Source organism: Neodiprion pinetum, chromosome 1 (assembly GCF_021155775.2).
Source record: "Neodiprion pinetum isolate iyNeoPine1 chromosome 1, iyNeoPine1.2, whole genome shotgun sequence".
Taxonomy (NCBI): domain Eukaryota; kingdom Metazoa; phylum Arthropoda; class Insecta; order Hymenoptera; family Diprionidae; genus Neodiprion; species Neodiprion pinetum.
Window position 1 is genome coordinate 7,031,510 of NC_060232.1, and position 21,004 is coordinate 7,052,513.

The 21,004-nt window shown below is 41.0% G+C and overlaps 4 protein-coding genes across 22 annotated transcripts in view; 3 read left to right on the forward strand and 1 right to left on the reverse strand.

Annotated features, from left to right (window-relative positions):
- dlg1 (discs large 1) overlaps positions 1 to 21,004 on the reverse strand; it is a 390,478-nt gene that overhangs the window by 34,643 nt on the left and 334,831 nt on the right. The gene's annotated exons all lie outside the window — the stretch shown is intronic.
- LOC124214236 (uncharacterized) lies at positions 734 to 3,084 on the forward strand. Its single transcript, XM_046616444.2, has 4 exons — positions 734 to 785; positions 1,026 to 1,249; positions 1,596 to 1,959; positions 2,756 to 3,084. The coding sequence occupies exons 2-4, from the start codon at positions 1,040 to 1,042 to the stop codon at positions 2,797 to 2,799; spliced, it is 618 nt and encodes a 205-aa protein (XP_046472400.1). The 5' UTR covers positions 734 to 785; positions 1,026 to 1,039; the 3' UTR covers positions 2,800 to 3,084.
- On the forward strand, positions 11,548 to 13,371 carry LOC124214242 (uncharacterized). The gene is made up of 3 exons (XM_046616458.2): positions 11,548 to 11,645; positions 12,420 to 12,631; positions 12,747 to 13,371. The coding sequence occupies exons 2-3, from the start codon at positions 12,434 to 12,436 to the stop codon at positions 13,158 to 13,160; spliced, it is 612 nt and encodes a 203-aa protein (XP_046472414.1). The 5' UTR covers positions 11,548 to 11,645; positions 12,420 to 12,433; the 3' UTR covers positions 13,161 to 13,371.
- On the forward strand, positions 18,753 to 19,991 carry LOC124214250 (uncharacterized). The gene is made up of 3 exons (XM_046616469.2): positions 18,753 to 18,815; positions 19,052 to 19,299; positions 19,389 to 19,991. Exons 2-3 carry the CDS (start codon positions 19,087 to 19,089, stop codon positions 19,728 to 19,730), a joined length of 555 nt encoding a protein of 184 aa, XP_046472425.1. The 5' UTR covers positions 18,753 to 18,815; positions 19,052 to 19,086; the 3' UTR covers positions 19,731 to 19,991.

Below are 21,004 nucleotides of genomic sequence, written 5' to 3' on the forward strand. Positions count from 1 at the left end.
TGACCGAGTGCATCGTCAATTTTCTTCTTTTACGGCACTTCCAACAAATAATCTGACAACGTAACGAAGGGTGAATATAATATTAAAACAAACGCGAATCTACATCTGATAAATGAAATAGCCACTTGCGGAAATAAATTACAAGTACGATGAAGAGAATGAAAAAAGTACGCCAAAATGTGACACATGATTAAAAATATATGATCAATCCTGCAAAATAAATACCACGGAGTCAAAATGATTCTGAAGTTCATCGAACCACTTTAGTGAGCGAAAATATAAAACTTTTTCACTGCGTACTAGAAGTTTCTCTAAAATTAGCATTAATTGAGAAATTTGTAATTTAAATTTTACGATGGTTATATTTTCGTTTAAATGAACGTTCGAAACTTCAGGCCTATACGAGTTGCATTCGTGCAACAGCTGAATAAAGATTTTATCACGTTAGGCGTGGACATATGGCTTCTGTAAATTGAACAGTGAAATATTGATTTATCCTTGCGAGAGCTGAAAAACTTGGAATATATTTTATAAAAATGATATTTAAACAAGAAAAGCATATACAAAAATAATTGCGGAACACTGTAGACGAGTAACAAATACATAAATTGATCATTAAGTCAGCTGCATGAAACGGTAAAGCAAAAATATTACCAAAAGTATGATAATAAACGTCGGAGAATCGACGTAGAACATATATACGTTGAAACGAGTAACACTCTTCAATCGTGAACACGTTGCGATTCTATTCACACCCAGTGGCAAACGGTGTGATAAATTTTAGGGTAAGAAACAATCGTTTTCATCATCATCATCGTCATCATCGTCATCATAGTCATCGTAACCATTTTTAATAACGAGAATCAAAAATCGAAAAACTTTCCTGCAATAATAAATATTTAATAATATCTTGGAGAGAATTAAAGAAGGCGCCAGACCGTCGATAAACCTCAAATTTTTATTCTAAAAAAATACCGAAGATCCCGCCTAAGTGAATGAAAAAAAATTGTCACCCCTGTGCGCAGGTTGTTCGGCAAAAATGTCCACGACACTAGTGGCCTTCGTGGCCCTCGTAATCATGGCACAGAATGTGAAATCGGACGTGGTTAGGAACAATGGAAACACTACCAGAGCAATGAACGATGCTATCGCAGAGGTGATGGAGTACGCTGTCAATAAGGTAACGAGTCTCAACGGAAGGAACAAAACTTTTTTGAAGCTAAAACTGGAAGGAATCGTCCAGGCAGAGGTAAGAAGTAAGGATAACCATTTACACTGATACGGAAGGTAATTCCGTCACCCTCGATCAGATCAGACGATTTTTAGAAGCACGTTGAAGTTAGTAACGTTAACGTGACGAAACATGACGGAATAAATCGTTGTACAATTTTATAAGGACTTTCAAGGAATTGGCTTTTCGAACTACGAACACGTTTTCCTCGTTACGATTCACTAGCTGAATTTCAGACAATCCTGAGGCTGCGAAAGTAACGGTTTTCCCGAACGTGCATCGTTAAAGTAACGTTACTAACTTCAACCTAATTTTTTCAACGGTCTAAATTCGCCAGACACTCTGTATGCATTCCTTGTTTCAGGTTGGACCGCTCATGTACAATTACACCATTTGTTTGGAGGAAATATTATTGCGCATTGAGAATCCGAGGATGCATAAAGACGCGGATTTGCTTGCTTCGTTCGCACAGTCATTGAACGTAAACTTGGCTGAATTGTTGGAAGAGCTACTAGGACTAGTGACGAGCATTCTTGATACAATTGTGAAAATCTTTACCGGGAAGATGGCGTACTCCAAGGGTGCCGAGGAGGCCCTTGATTGCAAGGAAGAGGTGATCGAGAACATGAACCATACTTTGAGAGTACTCCCACACCCCCAGGCGAGTTTCTTGATCGCGTTCTGCCTGAGTATGCCAAACTCGCTTCTGAGTTACCTGCCCTATCTGAGTATGTGATTTAGATGCTGTTTGTGGAATATTTAAATCAAAACAAATGGTGTAAGAATATATGAGATTATTGAATGAGATACGCTCGGAGATACGGAAATTCGTTATTTAAAAACAATACCAAACAAAAACATTCCAATAAAATCACTCGACAAGCACGTTTGACCCAAGTCGATTGCACCTCGGAATCAGTAAAATCGCATAACGGTCACGCTGGGTGAAATTCACCCGAAAAGTAATTTTTTGCCTCGAAGATGAGTTTCGAAAAATTAAAAAAAAAAAAAATATCTAGACATTGTTTAAGGGTAGCAGAAAAAGTTATCTCAGTTTTCCTAGCGAAAGTTAATTGTTCAAGTATTGTAAAGCATCAGTAAAGTTAAAGAAAGTGCCAAAAATGTCGAAAAAAGGCCGTTGTTTCTCTACGACTCTACGAAGAGTTTGAAAAATGTTTGGGGTAAAATTCGTCCATAATGATCGATTAAGGTTAATATTTTGAAGCTTTTTTTTCTACATGACTGACCTAAAATCGACTTACATTTTACATGCAGATTTCAATTCAGGTATCCTAACTTTTTACTATCCCAATAGACTTGATGAAAAATGTACGTTGCACTTTCACAAATAGATTGAAGGAAAAAGATAGTAAGAAGAAAAAATTAAGTTATCATCAGTTATATCTGACACTTGAACACTGCACTGCAATAGGTCGTTTCGGTTCACGTTCTCAAATTGGTTGCTTGTTTCTTTCACTTTATTACGTGAAAAATTCTAGCACTGATCAGACACGAACCTTACAGGGAAAGTTGGCGGCTGCTTTCGACCGGGTATAAATCCATATTAAGCCGCGGTGTTTGCACAAATGGATTTAGTTTTTTCAATGTGCGATGATAACTTTGCAATCAACGTCGGAATAATGATGGACAAGAAAAAACAAAAACGAATTAGTGAGAAAAAGAGAACACGAGTTGAAAAAAATACTAGTAATAATAATAATATGACAGAAATAAAAAGATCTAATTTATGAAGAAAAAAACCATTATTCATTTACTTTATTAATTTTGACAATATCATATTACTCGTATGCTTTGATTTTTTTAAATTTAATTGCACCTTACTCGCTACTTTATCAGAGTAAAATAATATCTTAAATACAAAAGATGCCTGTATCGACGGTTTAGCGGGAATTACAATCAAAAGATCCTAATTTAATTCTATCCTATTACATAATCTTTCCCAAGTCCATACCCGCTAATAATATCTCTTCAAATAAAATAAGAAACTAATCGATTGATTTAACGAACTTATGAGACAATATCAGATTAAATTCATTCCAATGCAGCCGAATAAAGCAGACTAAAAAATTCAACATTTCAAAGGTTTAATTTCCGGAAATACCTAAAGAGTCGCAATTATTACAGTCATCGTAACGAGTTGTTTGACGAATACCGGTTGTTTATAATCAGAAACGAAAACGAAATTGTCGAGCAAAGCATGTCGGGGGTGGAGTGAAATCAAAGCTTCGACGGCTTCGACGTGCGCGCGTTACACCCCGGGGTAAATCAAGGCGGGCCTTGAACCTACGTGTTGAGACAAAGTAAACCGGAGCAAAGTAGGCCTCGGTATTACATAGGACAGCGAAGAGATCCTCTTAAGTTACTCGGCGACCCGTGTAACGCCAATCCTCCGCAGGGACGTCGATAATGGTAGACGAAAAGGATCGTCTTCGTCGTATGAGATCTGAATTTTTTGTCAAAGAGACCCCTGTACCCGTTATCTAGATTTAATGTAACTTTGTCGGAAGTATTCGTAATACGAATGACGAACGGTGGTTCAGTGCGCGTAAAACAGACTTCCGCGATGAAATGCGGTATCTTTATTTTTGACGTAACGCAGTGAAAAAAAAAGAGAATCAGAGTACGTAAAAGTACAATTTACATACACTCCGGGTATGCGAAAGTACTATTTTTCTATGCAGGAGCGGAGCCCCTGGTATATTATAATACAGATCGTTGCAGTGATGGTGATAGTAATTGTTCGGCACCACGCGGGGCAATAAATTGATCGTACAATTAAGCGAAAGATAAGACTTCAGCATAGGTATTTGATATGGGTGTTATACGTGTATAAACACGGGATCTAGATGTGTAAATAAATGGCGATGCATGATTTGCAAGGTCGTCATTACGAATGTGTTCGGTATTATATAAACTACAGACTACCTTGATACCGCAGCTGCATTTTATGTATACTTGTAGTCACTGCACATTTTTATTCCTTGCTTGCCTAAATTTTTCACACAATAGCAAACAATTTTGATACTTCGATAAACAGTACAGTGTGTACGTGTGTGTGTGTGTTTATTGAAAGAGAAAGAGAGAGAGAGTGTGAAGAATAGGAAACTTGGAATGAAATGCAATGTAATGACAAAAGTTCAAACCTGATTGTATGGACGGATGTTATCGCATCCTAATTCACAATCCAGTCGTCGTATACCGCGGTAGTAGTGGTGGTCAACAGGTCACTTTTTTGATCAAACGATCGACACATGGACGAAAAGTTCGTACACGAAACTGCACCAAACCACAGAAACAAATAATTTCGAACGATAAAACATTATTTCGAGAAAGCACACACTCAAGGAGTCGAACGATAAGATATGAAACGAGTTCAAACCGAGGCGAGATTTCTTTGTCGACGTCTAACCGTGTAAAGACGAGGAAAAAACACGCTGCACGCGTGTAAACGAAACCTCCGATAAATAGACAAGAACTGAAAAATAAACCGCACGATTTTTGCTATTTGAACGACGCGTGACAAAGGAAAATAAAAATGGGATTCAGCAAACGCGGCAACGTTCGAGCAGAAACGAACGCGGCGATCGAGCCGCGAGTCCGATGAAAAGTGAGCAAATACTCCCGGAGTGACGAAGAGTCCGCGTGTTACGCGCACGGAGAAGGAAATGGCAGGGAATTTAGCCGCATCACGCCTACGCAGACACGCTTGAATATGCGTGTGTTTAGCACGCTCTAAACGGAAATCCCATCTTCCTTCATCTCTGTCGGCTGCTTCATCTCGACACGATGCCGTATAATTACACGCGATGCGTACGTGCGAGTCTACGTGTTGCGATTACCTCCGTTCACGCACTTATACACGCATCGACGTACGTAACGTACGTAAAACGCGTCGAGATGATTGATCATCGCGTTTCGCGCCAACTTTTCATCTCGCAATTTTATAGCCTCGCCGAGTCACCGCGCCACGTGTTCGGCTTACAAATTCATAGATTCTCGCCTCTGGACTCGCCGCCTCGTTCATTCGTTCGTTCGTTCATTCTTATCGATCGCTTCGTTCGGTTGTTTGTAAGAAAAACTTCCGAGTCAGTGCAATGTACAAGAGACACTGTATCAAGCACAACAAGAGGGAGTGGTGAATTGATTTTCTTCACGTTACAAAGTCCCGTGGCTCCGAGGATAACGGAAGGCGCGGGCACCTGAGTCCCGCATCCGATACTCGATCGAACGCGTTTAATTTAATGAAACGAGGAGACCGGAAGTCGACCCTCGACGCGTCGCGGCGTCGTCGGCTTTCAACGCGCCGGACTCGGACAGGTTCGTCGTATAAATAAGTACACGCGAGTTACTCGGCTCGCTTCGCGACCTGCCTTCACGTATGCTTGCGGTTAATCACGCCCGTCAAAGGCACGCGGGTTTCAACCGCGAGCAGCACCGCGTGTGCGTGTGGCTGTACGAACATCGTGCGATGTGTGCGATACGCGTGCATTGTAATTATTATTGTACAGCCTGTCGCGACGAGAGGGGAGAGGATTGATTCATAGAAGCTTGACAATATCTGCATGTATCATTATTGCATTACTCATCGTATACGTCATCAGCGCGCGTTATGCATGCCACAAATGTGAGGTTATTTCATTTCTTTTCTTTTCACTTTTATTTCGTTTAGGTATACAAACGGCGACTAGTAAACGGGAGTCTTACCAGAAATCCAGACGCGATTTCTTATCTATTGATGGGGTCATTAACCGCCGCCTTCTCGAAACTGTACATAATTATCAGCTGGACTCAATTACTCGATGGATGTGTATTTCGTGCAAGGAAATTGTAGAAATTATTACACGTTCGATTTTCCTTGTTCGATTATTATTTTTTTTATTGTTCTTACTTTCAAACCTGTTGTGGGATATAGAAATCTTGTTCAAAATTGCGGAGAAAAATCAGGAGCATTGATGAATTTGACTAATTACGTGATTAAAGTGCGATTCGAATATAATTGTGATATATTGAAATGCAAAAACAGAGCGATATATTCAAGGAATCAGGTGACACAATTGGTACATGTATTATTGCGTTAACAAAAGGCATCTTTCGGAGTGCAACGATAATTCATGTTCAATGTCGATGAATAATTTACTATCGATAATTGCACAAGAAATAATAACGTGTATTAATTCATAACGAATACTTGATATTACCTAGTTGCAGATGTCATAATAATCGCTTACCCATTCAGGCGCACACAATAATATTACAGTGCATCAAGCGACAAAAGCACAGATGTTAGCCAGAAGGCTGTAAGTGACGTTGTGTGTGCAACGTGCAACGGCATTATACACGACGTAATTTTATTTATATAACACGAGCATGTTTTACGCGTTTTTCCATGCGTTTTTTCCATGCACAAGGTACCCGTTCCCACGACGATCGAGTGGGTATGCGAATGCGCATGCGCGGAGTACTGAAAAGATTACTTTTCGTACTGCGTTCATGCGCTGTCGCCAATAAACACGGCGAATAAATCTGACATTACGCGAGCCTAGCCTCAATTTCGTATTTCGTGAAGAAGCGCGTAACGCGTAACATAATCTTGTTATATGAAGAATCGTGTGCATCAAGGACGCAGCGATCTTTTCGCCCAGCGTATTTGCAATGTTCGTCTTCGGCTCAGCTACGACTCATATTGCAAACTCATACCCGGCCCGAAAAGACCGAGGTTGCCTCCTTGTTAGACGATATACTATTTGTATGGTAATATTCTTTTTTAATATTTACTTCACGTTCAATTTTACAGCTTCGATCACGTAACTTCGCTAGTGATGATAATACGGTACACACGTGATACGGATAATGGAGAAGATGCAAGGTTGCGTAAGGCCGCGGTGTCTGCATTGTGCAGTCGCGTTGCAACCGAGCTGTGAAATATCTTCGTTTCAAGGTGACGTTACGTTGCGCCGTCGTCTCGTTCGCCTGCACAAAACTATTATTCTTGCAAATAGTTTTCGCGCACGCGTGACTCGAGGAAAAAATTAAAATTACGAAGACGTCTTCGCGTGGTTGACGAAAATACGATCGTCGCGTCGCTTGCAAGTTTTCCAAATAATTCTAGCCCGCGACGAATCTCGGACGCACGGTGCCTAATGGAATTAAAACCGGATCGGAGGTTGAACGAACGTTTGTTCGAAATGAGGCGAGGTGCAGCGACGAAGTCGTTTGAGGCAATGAATGCGAATGACGCAGAGTTAAGCGCTAGAGAAGCCGAAGGAGACTTTTTTGTGAGGGTAAAGACGTAGAAATATGAGAAAATAGAACAGTTGGAATATCGAATATAACAAGGACGCGAGAATCTGTTCTGTGGAATTCCGAAATGAATAAAATCCAAGTATGCAACAGTAGAAACGTAGAAAAGCCACTGTGAAGGAGAGCAAAAATACAGAACCGTCAAACTTATTTAACCAACGCGAAAAGCGGTCGAGAAGCTTTCTGCCCGTCTCCCGACCTCGTCCTAGTTTCGGAACTGGATTCGGTGAAATTTTGAAACCCGAAAAGTCCGTCGACGCGGAGCACAGCCGCCGACTCGCCGAGCTTACACGTTGCAGATACGATTTCGTGAATTCGCAACGTGGATGCACGTCGTTATCGTGCGTCAAGCTTTTCTAGTTTACGAAGCACAGAGCTTACAGTTGCGCCTCGTTTGTTAACGCTGGCGAAAACTCCGTAATGTCATTTGCATCCTTGGCTGGGGTGTCTGCGATATCAAGCAAAGCCGGTATTTCCGGTTATTCATTGCAGGGCTAAAATCTACGCGTTGTATGTACGAATGTGATCGTCGTATATTGTGCATCATTTTTCGGTACGAAGCTGTCAACAGGGGTGGCTTTGTTTTCCGGCATTTCCTTGAAGAGGTTCTCTCGTACTCCGTAAGGGTGAAAATTGTGAGGTTACCATATCAGCGTGGCACCTTTCAAAGTTCTTTGTAAGAAAATTCATTGTCGCTACGCGAGAGAAATATTTTTTGTTTGCAGGGATATTCTTTAATTTTTGATTCTCATTTCATCAAATAGCTACACCGACTGTGATGATGATGATGATGATGATGATGATGATGATGATGATGATGATAAATGCTTCTCACCGTCAAACGTTTCACACCGCTGCTCATCGGCTGCGAAGAGAACCTCATCGTGACTCAAGATTTGAAGACTGCGACCGATCCCCCAGGGTATATATATATATAGTCGGTAAGGATTCGCCGATGTTTTTAATCACGTGACATCTGCTCTTGCGATTCGGCGAGTCGCTGTTGGCGTAAAATTTCCAATATTGTTGTTTTACTCGCACCGGGAAGTTGACTCAATGACCAGCTGACGCTACATTTTTCGCTCAAACACGGAGCGCTGCAGTTTCGTGATCGTTTATTCAACCTTACGTTACTTTTACCAACGTATTACCGCGAGAATCGTTGTAGACGATATAAAAATCTCTCAAGAATGACACAGGGTCTATGTTCCATTATACAGCGAGATAATTCGATTCATGCAATTCGAGACAGATATCGTCCTGGACAGACGGAATGTCACTCTACAATCGAATCAAAGAATCTGATGACAAAACATATGTAGAAGGCGGACAGAAAATTTCTGTCGAATCGGTTCCAGGTATTACAACGCAAACTTAATCCACTTCGTCGTACATGAAAGTGTGAAAAGAGTAACCGTCGACTAATTGTCCAACAAAATACGACGTCAAGGTTGGAGAACAGGTTGAACGTATAATTCACGACGCATTGCCATCCACGGCTCTAATATTTCCACGAAAATTTTGCTGGTTACCGAGGTTAAACGTTACAAATCAATGGCGACTGTTGCAAGACTTGCTTAATTTTTCCGCTTTTCTCTCTTTCTTTTGCGCTCTGAACTACATCCGCTCCAACACCTTGAATCCCGTCGACCTACGTCCATGGGCTACTGGTATACGTTGTTTGGATTTTCGCTTTCATTCTTTTCAAGTTGACAATGTGGCTGGAGTTGAGTTGCAAACAAGGTTCTACGTGTAACACAGGAATAAAACTCGATTATTCCCTTCTTACATAATGTGCTATTCTTGAAACAGGAGTGACGGAGACACAATTCACTCTTCGGTGATTGACCACCAAATATACATTAAACTTCCGGCGCCCCGGCAATCAACACCGTGCAATATCAACGGGGTGTAAATCCAATTTGAGTTAAATCCGAGGAGGCACTGAGGGTGGAGTTTTCTGACTTCTCGACAACGACGAAGACCCACTTGATTAATTCAGAGTTACAGGGATCCAGAGCAGAGATAGAAGACGGAGGGGAAGAGAGGGGGAGAGAGAGAGAGAGAGCGGAATCGGATGAACCGGGAGACGCGTAGCGATTCATCACCTGCTGAGAGACGCAACACGCGGAGATCCCTTGAACCTCGTCTCTTCCCGCGGGTGTTAAGAGGTCTCGAGACCTCGTCACGTAGTGTGTAGGTTAATTTCTTAAAACACCTAGTCCAATAGCGTGAAGCGTCGATACAGGATATACCTGAGGATCAGGTGATAAGTTCGTGATAAGTTCGAGCGCCGAGCCGACTGAGCGAATCGCGTCTCGATTTTCGGGATTGCTAATTCCTGGACGAGCCAATAGCTCTGACAAAGAACTGAGTCCACATGGTCGTGATCTCGACTCGATCTAACAGCTCAATGAACGGTAATCGAATGCGACGGATATTTTCAGCTTTGGCCTATTCGGACGCTCCTGAGGCGAAACCCTCGGTACCGCCTCATCTTCTTTTTCTCCTACTTTAACGCTTCTTTCTTTATACACGCGTTCACTCTTTGAAGCGAAGAAAACGGCGGTGCTCGATAAAAACTTTCTTGAGTTCGTGAAAGTAGACGTTTCGATAACGGCGTTGTACCTATTTTTTTTTTTTTTTTGAAACGAAGCTTCTACCTCTCTTCTCTCTCTCTCTTTTCCTCTCCCTTTCTCTCTCTCTTTCTCACTGCCAATTAGCGATCAAAAAATGATATTAAAAAAAAAAAAAAAAATGAATTCACGGACAAGTTTACGTGACAACATTTATTGTTAGATACCGTTGAAATAACCAATATTACTTGTTTCTTCGTTCATTTGTTTTCACGAACGTATACACCTATGTCAAAGTATTTGTCTACGCCGGACAAACTTCACACGGAATGAAAAGACGACCAATAAGAATCTATCGGGTTGATCGTCTTGCCGCCTTTCTACCCCCATTCGGTTGAATTGAAAATATTTCCCCTCTTAGGGAGGGGCTGTCTGCGGCAATACTAATCGGAGGTGTGCGATAAAATATCGTGTATGACTAAGGGTTTTGTTTCTATAATGTGTCAGAATGATCCAAAAATAATATAAAATTATAAATAAACTTTTACACCAGCTTTTCGACAACATTTAGATATCATTGAACGAATCAATGTCAAGCATTTTTCATTTATTTATTATCGCGGATATGTTTGCTTGTTCAATTGGCGATCTACTAGGTAAGCGGGCACTCCGCGTCTCCGTATTACGACCGAGCGCATCGTCGTTACTTTCTTTTATGACACTTTCGAAATGTAAGTCAACAACGCAACGGTGGGTGAGTGAGAATAGGTGAAATCACCTCAGCCGTAACTGACAGGCACTGCCGAATATACAATATGACACGGACGACGGAAGGCGTTAAAGAATTTGACTAAATGTCACGTGGGTGTCAGAATACACGACCAATCCCCCAAAATATTCCTCCAACTTCGCCGAACATTCGATTCAACGAAGATATTAACGGGGTTTGTTGCTTGGCACAACTTTTCATTGTGTGCGAGTTTTCTCCAAAATTGATATGACTTGGCACGTTTGTGACTTTAACGCCAACAGTGATTGTTCCAAAAAGTTGGCGCGCCGTAAGGTGTGTATGTTTTCGTTAAAATAAACGCTTGAAACTTGAGGCTTGTAAGAGTGGCGTTCCTGCAACAGCTAAGACAAGAATCGGTCATGATTGACGTCGACATATTTCCTCTGCAAGCCGAATGCGGAAATATTTATTTATCTTTGCGAGAGTTGAAAATTCGTAATGAAGTTTAGAAAAACTGGATTCAAAATAACAGACACGCACAAATAAAAATGCAGCATACCATGTCCGAGCGAGAAATACATCACTTGGTCATAGAGCTAGTTGCCGAGGTGAGAAAAAACATATGAAGTGTAAGACAAACCAAAGATGTTGTTGGTGTCTGATTATTAAAAACATCGGAGAATCGATGCCGAATGTATATATACAGCGGAATGGGTGACAGTATAAAAGCTCGAGTAGGATAAGGTATTGTTCGCCACCAGTGATCGGCAGTGCGAGATATTTTACGGTAAGAAACAATTATTATTGTCATCATCATCATCATCGTGATAACCGTAAAGGGTTGTCACCGTTTTCGCAGTTACAAAATTCCCCGACTGCCCCAGGTTTTCCAGTCTTTGAATTTCTGTTTTCCAGACAGATCTTATTTCTACTAATAAGTTGGAATTATCTTACGCGAAAATTAGACGGTATAACTCGATACATCATTTTTACTCTCATACGATAAACTTGAATAGCTGACAGTGAAACGTAAGATACGAGTTTATAGTTCCATATATGTGTCTTATGCACAGTAGGAAAAAAAAAAAAAAAAAACAGACGGTATGATTTTTGCTTTTGCTTACGTAAATTAGAGAAAAGTGAATTAATTAAATCGTGTCTTTTCTCTTTTCTGTTGAAGAAAAATCGATTTTCATAAAGCTGATTGAAGTCAACGAAAATATGACGGCGTCGCACATGCTCCAAGAATAAGACAAACTTATTTTCATTGCAAAATTCAAATTGTATTTTAATTCCCTGAATTTTCCCGGTTTCCGAAAATCGTGAAAACCCTGTGCTCGCATAGCCATTTGTAGTAATGACGAGAACCAAAAATCGAAACATGTCCACGGAATGAAAAATATTTTCCTCGCGTAAAGAGACTCGTGAATTTTCTCACAGACGGAATTTTTAAATGCTCCACATCACATGTGACGGTGAACCTTGAATTTTGACCCTAAAAAAAATTGCAAATATCCGGCTTAAGCAAACGTTGAAATACATATTTTACTTCTGTCAACAGGTTCCTCCGCAAAAATGTTTATGAAAATAGTCGTCCTGACCGCCGTCCTAGCGATAGCACACGATGTTAACGCTGCTATTGTGCCATCATACTGCGATAATGGCACTCAGGCCGGATTGCAGGGAGCTATTGACGGGACGATGAACAACGTCATCACAGTTCTCGTAGACCTGGGTTTAGGAAACAGCGATATGAACAACACGTTGGCAAAAGTAAGAAATAACGATATAAAATTACTATTAAAAGGGGGATTAGGTCATCCTCGATTGAATTAGACAATTTTTTACTGCGCGGAATTCATCATGTACCATGTGCTTCGTCTTTTAGATTCAACTGTATCTGCTTGATGTGTTAAACTTGGTGGTAAATATCTCTGGTTCAAGTTCAACGTCGAGCACGTCTTCTAGTATTTTAAATCTGTGCATCTCCATTCTCGTAAAACTCCTAAATATTTACATCGATGTGTCACTCGGAGGTAACAATGGAGGTACCGGTTTATCGTGCGATGATTACTCTTCAGCTGTCGACTCTTACAATTCATCCGCCATAAGTAATATGACGAGCATGGAAAATCAAATGTCAAACGATGTGTATATTGATCTTTTGGGTTTGCTAGTGATTATCGTCAACTTGGTAGTCGACATTATCGTTCAACTATGCATTACTATAAAAGTAAACCTCTTAGGTTTAGTCAATGTCGATGCCGACGTCAACCTCAACGCCGTCGTCAAGGCTTTGTAGATACTATCCAACTAATACATACATATATATATATATATATATAAAGAAATAAGAGTCGTCGAATGAGAAGCGAAAATTCGCTGTTCGCGTAATAAAATATTTCAACCACTCAACCGGCAAGCAAGTTTAATATTTGTTGGTACCCTCTTCCCTGTAACTTTCGTATCCCATGTAAATTTTCGTATCCCAGACACTTTGCTGCAGAATTCCTAATAACTTCACGCGTGATGAAATATTTATGCTGCATTTTCACAAAGGCAGAGTGTGAAAAGAATTGAAACAAGCAATAAGGATTCATAGTTATCATCGCGATTCCCTGACACGCGAATACCGAGATCAGTGGTTCCGGTATCCTTCGCGAATTTGGCGGCCTGCTTCCTTCACTCCGTAACGCGAATAAGCCTCGCGATGGATGACGAAGGAACCTCGAAGAAAACTCGACGGTCGCTTCCGGCCGAGTGTCTTGATAAATTTTTAGCTGCTTACCGTGCCCCGCTGTTTCCACAACTGAGAGCAGTTGTTGGTTCATAGTCGATGTTACTATCTAACGAATCGTGAGAAAATAAGCTGCTTTTAGCTTATTTTTGGACTATGGGGCTATTTTTATCGTACCGGTGTATTTTTTGCGCGAACCAAGCCGGGACGGAAGTGCGCGCGTGACAGCCGTTTCTAACTGTGTCATATGAGAAGCTCACGTTTGAAGCATGTAACATGCACGTCAATTATGTCGGTATGAAAATGGCACAACTGACAGCAAAAATCTGCCCGGTGAGAAATTATTATACACCTGAAAAGAATAGAACAATATCGTTAAGCATAAATTGAAAAAACAGATTGAGCTTTCCAGCGAAACTAATTGAAGAAAATCGGTCCGGAAAAAAAAAGAAGAAAAAACATCCGATAAAAATAACACAAGACATGAAGTAAAAATTACTGAAATTATTTCACAAAATGACGAATATGTGGCAAACAGCGCAAATCGACCTTGTTCAACAAATACGAAGAATTGTGGATCAGTGTTCATGTGTCGTTCCCGTCACCTACCACCTGCATCCCGGAGACGCCAAAAACTTGAGAAAATTCATTGAGTAATAACCCTGGTATAATATGCCGACCGCGTTACAAATGCTGTTAACGCACGCTTCAGAAAATAATAGCATCTGTTTTGTTACAAATTGTAATCGGCCAATTGTCCGAGAGTGCTCAAAAAGTACTTTAAAAAAGATGTCGAGAGATGTCGCGAGGACTTTTCACCGAAGTCTTTCGGACAGAAAACCATGGATGACGTTTTGAACCGGCTCACGGTAACTTCGGTTCCGTGGATAAAAAAAGAAATAAAAAATGAAGAACTTTATCATATGCAGGTACTGCAGAAATGAAACGTGGTTGTACATCGGATACCGATGATGGTAACGATGACGATGAGGATTTTGATATAGATTCGAAATGATTTTTGTAAACCCTGGGTACAATATCTGATTTGATATGTTTTTGTTTTATAGTATGAATTTAATGGTCAAGATTGATTCATGACCATGATTATTGTATAATAAAATAATGCAGCAAATTCGTAGAAGTAGGATAATATTGAATAATACAGTTGATATCAGAGTATGTTTTATTTCAGTAAAGATCGCGTTTCGGGCAACTTGTATCAATTCGTAAGCTAGCCTCACGAAATTTCCGAAAACCAATTTTTATTCAAGTCTGAAAGGTTTTTGGCACAGAACTTTGCCGCGTTGAATCTCAAAATTTGTTTGTAACAATTTGGACTTTGGATTTGTAATCAGCGATTTCGAAAGCCCGAGAATACTAATTTTGGTTAAAGCTCGATTTGTGTTTCACGTATGAGCTTGCCATTTGTATACAAAAATTTAGACTTCAGATTTGTAATCATAGACCTCAATAACGTCCCGATGTACCAATTGTCAGTGAAATAAAATCGTGCTTTGCGGTGTTGGCTAGCTTTTCGGAATTTGAAATTGAAATATCGTAATACCGTTACATTCTATTCGACGATATTCTCGAAATTGGAGATCGAAAATAATACCTCCTCAAACAAAAAATGAAAAACGATTCAATTGACGTGATAAATGCGTGAGATATCGAGTGAAATTTATATCAATCCACAAGTTTCCATCAACGGAGGTGAGGTTAACGTGGCTACACTTCGAGAACCATGCGGCACCCGCGCAGCTTGCAAAGTTGCAAGCTCCGGTGGTTTAATTTCCGGAAATACCTGGATATTAATAAGCTGCAATTGTTAGTAATGGCAGTAAGTTGTTTGACGAACGCCGGCTGCTTACAATCAGAAACGAAAACGAAATTGTCGAGCAAAGCATGTCGGGGGTGGAGTGAAATCAAAGCTTCGACGGCTTCGACGTGCGCGCGTTACACTCCGGGGTAAATCAAGGTGGGCGTAGCCGAGCGTTCGAAGGCAAAGTAATTCGGAAGAAAGGAGGCAATCCATGTCGTATGATACGACGGTGATCAGATCCTCCGGAGTAACTCGGCGATCATTGTGACGCCAATCCTCCCCAAGGACATCGATAGTGGTAGACGAAAAGGATGGAGTTGCATAAGATGTTGAATATTAAAAATGTATCTGAAGATGGAAGAATATCAAACGAAGAAAATAAAACAACCGGTGTACATGAATAATATTTTAACAAGAAGCAGCTCTCGGAGTGCAGCGATGGTATAAGCACGGCAGTACCAACATATATGTCGGTAATAATAATACATATAGTTATTCATAGCAAATACTTTGTTTTTACTGATAGCGGGTGTTGTAATAATCGCGTACCTATTCATGCGCACACGATAATATTAAACTATATTGCACGGCGAAAACACAGATGTTAGCCAGAAAACTGTATCAGACGTTCAACCGAGCTGTGAAATATCTTCGTTTCAAGGTGACGTTACGTTGCGCCGTCGTCTCGTTCGCCTGCACAAAACTATTATTCTTGCAAATAATTTTCGCGCACGCGTGACTCGAGGAAAAAATTAAAATTACGAAGACGTCTTCGCGTGGTTGACGAAAATACGATCGTCGCGTCGCTTGCAAGTTTTCCAAATAATTCTAGCCCGCGACGAATCTCGGACGCACGGTGCCTAATGGAATTAAAACCGGATCGGAGGTTGAACGAACGTTTGTTCGAAATGAGGCGAGGTGCAGCGACGAAGTCGTTTGAGGCAATGAATGCGAATGACGCAGAGTTAAGCGTACAAAAGTCGAAATTTAGAAAGGTCAGAGTGTAGGAAAATCAAAATACGGAACCGTCGAACTTATTTAACCGACGCGAAAAGCGGTAATATTACATTTCAAAATGAAAAAAACCTTACTCGTCGGAAACTCTGGTAAACTTTTCTCTAAATGAAATGATCTATTTGTTCCTAGTCTTTAAGAAGAAAGCGCGCGTCACAAATCGAATGATCGCCAAATTATACCGCAAGTGTCGATTGTCGGTCTCGGTGGATGTTTCATAAACATCTCACAATCAGCGAGTATGAAATTCTCGTTGCATCGTAGTTTCTAACGATATTCACGGCGATGTGCCAAACTGACTGACGGATAATCAGATAGGACTGACAAATAATGGAATCGTTGGGTATTGTACATCATTTCTCGTGACGAAGCTGTTAACAGGGATGGCATTATTTCCCAAGGGTGAAAATCGCGGGGTTACTTTATCAGCGGAGCACCTTTCAAAGTTTTTTGTAATAAAAATCATTCTCGTCACGTGAGAGAAATATTTTTCATTGCAAGGAAATTCTTCAATTCCCCATTCTCGTTTCATCAAATAGCCACACCGACTATGATGATGATGATGATGATGATGATGATGATGATGATGATGATGATAAATGCTTCTCACCGTCAAACGCTTCACACCGCTGATCATCGGCTGCGAAAAGAACCTCATCGTGCCTCAAGATTAAACACCGTTGCCCAATCCACGGTATATATAGTCTTCAACGACTTGGTCAGTTGACTCAATGACCAGCCGGCGCTACACTCGTCACTCGAAAACAGCGCGCTGTGGTTCTAATTAGTCTTGCCAAACCATTAATATCATTGCATATTAATCAAACGGCCTGATACGTAGAATCAATTTCGCGTCAGGATACAGCAATGAAAAAAAACTCGATTCCTTAAAAGAGGAAGTACGAAATGAGAAAAGATAAGTCACAATGAATCGATCAACCACTAATTGTAAATATAAGACTTCCGGTGGTCTCGGCACTCAAACGCCGTGCAATATTAACGCGGGTGTTAATCCAATTTGAGTTGAATCCGAGGGGGCACTGAGGGTGGAGTTTTCTGACTCCTCGACAACGTCGAAGGTCCGCTTGATTAATTCAGAGCTGCAGGAAACTAAACCAGACATAGAAGAGAGAGGGGTAGAGAGAGAGAGAGAGAGCGGAATCGGATGAACCGGAAGCCGCGTAGCGATTCATCACCTGCTGAGAGACGCAACACGCGGAGATCCCTTGAACCTCGTCTCTTCCCGAGGGTGTTAAGACGTCTCGAGAGCTCGTAACTCGAACGCCTAGCGATCACTGCGAGACTTACGTTCGAGAAATTATAGCGAATCGATCATGATGTGAAAAGCCGTTTAAAGATAGTAATTCCTATCAATATCTGAATCTTATACACAATGTAAATGCAACGAATTTTTCCCCTCGACTTCGTGTGTATTTTCAACACACGAATTCCAGTTTGTACCGACACTTGTGAAGGGGAATAAATTCATGCGTGCAACACGGTAATAATGTCGATTATTCCCTTGTCGCATAATATACTAATTTTGATTTACATTTTTAGGGCGACACGTCACTTAAGCCGAACCATGAAATTGATTCGGATATCGAAATCGTTGCCCCGAAGAGTGAAAGATAACGTCTCTGTGCACAGATAGAAATTTCAAAAACCTTAACGGCGAGCATTCAACTGTAACGTATCGAGTTATTTAAATATGGAGGAACGTGATTAAAATCGAATCGAACGCACCTTCGTCCGATAAATGATCACTTTCTTGTTCCGGTAAAAAATAAATGTCATTTCACCTTTCAGCGAAATGAAACCCGACTCGATACGTGCATAAAAGTGATACAGAAGCAGCGGAGAGGCTTTATCGTGGTTCGGAAAAGCGGGAGCTGAGCCAGCGACATTATCCCGAGAAGGGACCGGGGTGCAAAAACAAAAATATTTTGTACGACGATATTTTTCTTCAATTATATGAATCGAATTTTCCTATGGTAGAATGGCGTATATACCCCATACAATTCTCGAGATATTTCAATGTTCTGTGTAACGATTCCCGCATTGATACGTTGCGAAAGTAATAGAAGGACGAATAAAAAAAAAAAAAAAACGTATATAAAATTGCAGCGGTCGATTTTTGAGTGACAAGTATAAATAGCCTCAGCTGGGCATTCAGTTATTCGACCGAGGGGAGTATTGAAAAAATATTATGAATTTTTCAAAAACACAAACTTACGCAATCGTACAAGCAAACGTCTTCGTAGTTGGAAACATCGGAAAATCGTTGCCGCCTATATATAACCCTGGAGTGAATAACATTCTTCAATCGTGAGCAGGACGAGGTTCAATTTGCAACCAGCGGCGAATAGTGTAAAGTATTTAAGGTAAGATACAATCATCGTCACAATCATCTTAATCATAGTCACGATGTATCTGTTCGATAAAACGAGGATCAAAATCTCGGCAATCTCCGTCAAGTAAAGAACATCCCTCTCGCGTAAAGAGACTCGTATATTGTCCCGCACGTGATTTTAAAGAGTGCCACTTAGACACGTTCCGCGGTAACCCTGCGATTTTGATTCTTGAAAATTAATCTAAAAAATGTCGTCCCTATCGACAGCTTCCTGGGTGAAAGAAGAAAGAAAAAGAGAAAAAATGATGATAAAAATAGCAGCACTGATGGCCATCGTGGCCATGGCACGGGATGTCAGTGCCGACGTGACGGCGGTTTCATGTACCTCGAACACTACCTCGTCGATGAAAAATGCTGTCAGCGGTACAATGAAAAATTGTGAAAGTGGTCTTCTCGGTGTTAAGGGCCTGAATTCGTTGCTGGCGCTCGATGTAAACTTGAACCTAAATGCACTGGTATGAAACAACACAGTTCGCGAATTACTACCGTAATTAAAGAGCGATAAGGGGATAATTTCGTACTTTTCCAACGTACTGTTTTTCAGGTCGGACCGCTTTTGAATAACCTGGTTGCGGAGTTGACGCCGTTACTGTCGTCCGTCCTAATCGACGTGGTCGAAATCTTGAACACGGTTCTGACCGCCGTCGTTCAGATCGTCAATGCGGTGATAGAACTGCTCGACGGTCTGCTTTCGAGCAACGAGTTCAATTCGCAGACAAACAGCGCAGTCTCAAACGCGACTAGCCAAGTTCAATCCATGTGCGGCTGTAATTCGACCGACTCTTCGACCGACTCTTCGACCGACTCTTCGACCGGCTCGCTTCTTACGGTCGTAGTGAATGTCTTGGACGGTTTACTCGGGGTAGTTGCGAATATAAATTTATAGAGTCGAATACCTAGATACACGTTTGCAGACAAATTATCTGCACACTGCGGGTACGGCGAATGGTACGATGATAATAGTAATATAAGGCATTTTCAAAGTGTGAAATGTTGTAGTAAAATTTGTTGCCATAAAGAAATTAAAAAATAATGCCAATTATAAAGCAAATCGCAATTGAATCGGCAAATACGTACAATACATATATTGTTCATATTTTTTCCTTGTACAATTAATAAACGAATAAATAATCCCTGGACAATGCAATGGTCGAAATCATTCCTCGGAAGGAGATTTAATTTCTCGTTACAACTACGCGAGACGGTGGTAAAATTAATTTTTCTGCTAAATGGCAAGAAAATAGCCGCATATATGTATCGTTTCATCATCGATCACGCGATTCCCGAGAGGTTTTCAGGGTTTCACTGTTACGTTACAGCTACACACACACGCGCGCGCACAAACACCACATGCGCGCGGCCAACCGCAGACCGCCGAACAGAAATTAAATTTGTCCGCGAGGAAGCACAATGAAACGTACGAATACGAAGGGCTGCTGGGGATTAGCGTCCGATGAATTTTCCGTCTCATCTACTGCAAGTTTCGTACACGGAACGCAGAACCGTCTGCCTCGATCTCATCCGCGACCTCATACGAAAAACTGACGTACAATTTTTCCGTAGATAAGATCGAGTCCGTGTTTAAGAATATTTTGAGTATGAAATTTTGGCAGACTTTAAAATTGCACAGATTCGTGCAGCAAATTTGAAAAACCTAAGTAGACGGTGAAAAAAAAAAAGGGAGGAGGGAGGGGAAACTGGAGGGGGATAATGATTTGAGGGTAGAAAGATGCAGGCGGGTAAACGAGTTCTTGGTGAGAGAAAAAAAAAGAAAATTGGTATACCTGTGACATACGTGTGTATAGGTATAGTTTCGACCTTTTCAGACGAAAACTCGGAAGCTGTCGCGGAGGGTTGAATAGCCACGGGAACAAAAAGCTCGGAGCGGTATGGCTCTGCAGTCCAATCAGTGACAAAATTGCGACAATCTACCGGAGAACTGAGAGATGAAGAGATAAAGAGAGAAAGAGAGACAGCCGAGGGAAGAAATTACACGGTAAATTTCCTCGCCATTGTTACGAGGGCTAGAAATTTTCATCACAGAGAGTAAAAATGTGAAAGAAATTTTTACCGATCGGAGAACGGTTCGAAGAAAAAAGAACAGCGGGAGGTCGTATAGAAATTGAAATCGAAAATTCCTAGCACCTAGATTTTTCTCTT

What these genes read in the sequence shown, in the direction of transcription:
- LOC124214236 (XM_046616444.2), top strand. Translation starts at nt 1,040, where the DNA reads ATGTCCACGACACTAGTGGCCTTCGTGGCCCTCGTAATCATGGCACAG. An exon ending in AAGGAATCGTCCAGGCAGAG is followed by an intron (nt 1,250 to 1,595) that starts GTAAGAAGTAAG and finishes TCCTTGTTTCAG; the next exon opens with GTTGGACCGCTCATGTACAA. An exon ending in GAGTTACCTGCCCTATCTGA is followed by an intron (nt 1,960 to 2,755) that starts GTATGTGATTTA and finishes CGAACCTTACAG; the next exon opens with GGAAAGTTGGCGGCTGCTTT.
- LOC124214250 (XM_046616469.2), top strand. Translation starts at nt 19,087, where the DNA reads ATGATGATAAAAATAGCAGCACTGATGGCCATCGTGGCCATGGCACGG. An exon ending in ACTTGAACCTAAATGCACTG is followed by an intron (nt 19,300 to 19,388) that starts GTATGAAACAAC and finishes ACTGTTTTTCAG; the next exon opens with GTCGGACCGCTTTTGAATAA.
- LOC124214242 (XM_046616458.2), top strand. Translation starts at nt 12,434, where the DNA reads ATGTTTATGAAAATAGTCGTCCTGACCGCCGTCCTAGCGATAGCACAC. An exon ending in TGAACAACACGTTGGCAAAA is followed by an intron (nt 12,632 to 12,746) that starts GTAAGAAATAAC and finishes TTCGTCTTTTAG; the next exon opens with ATTCAACTGTATCTGCTTGA.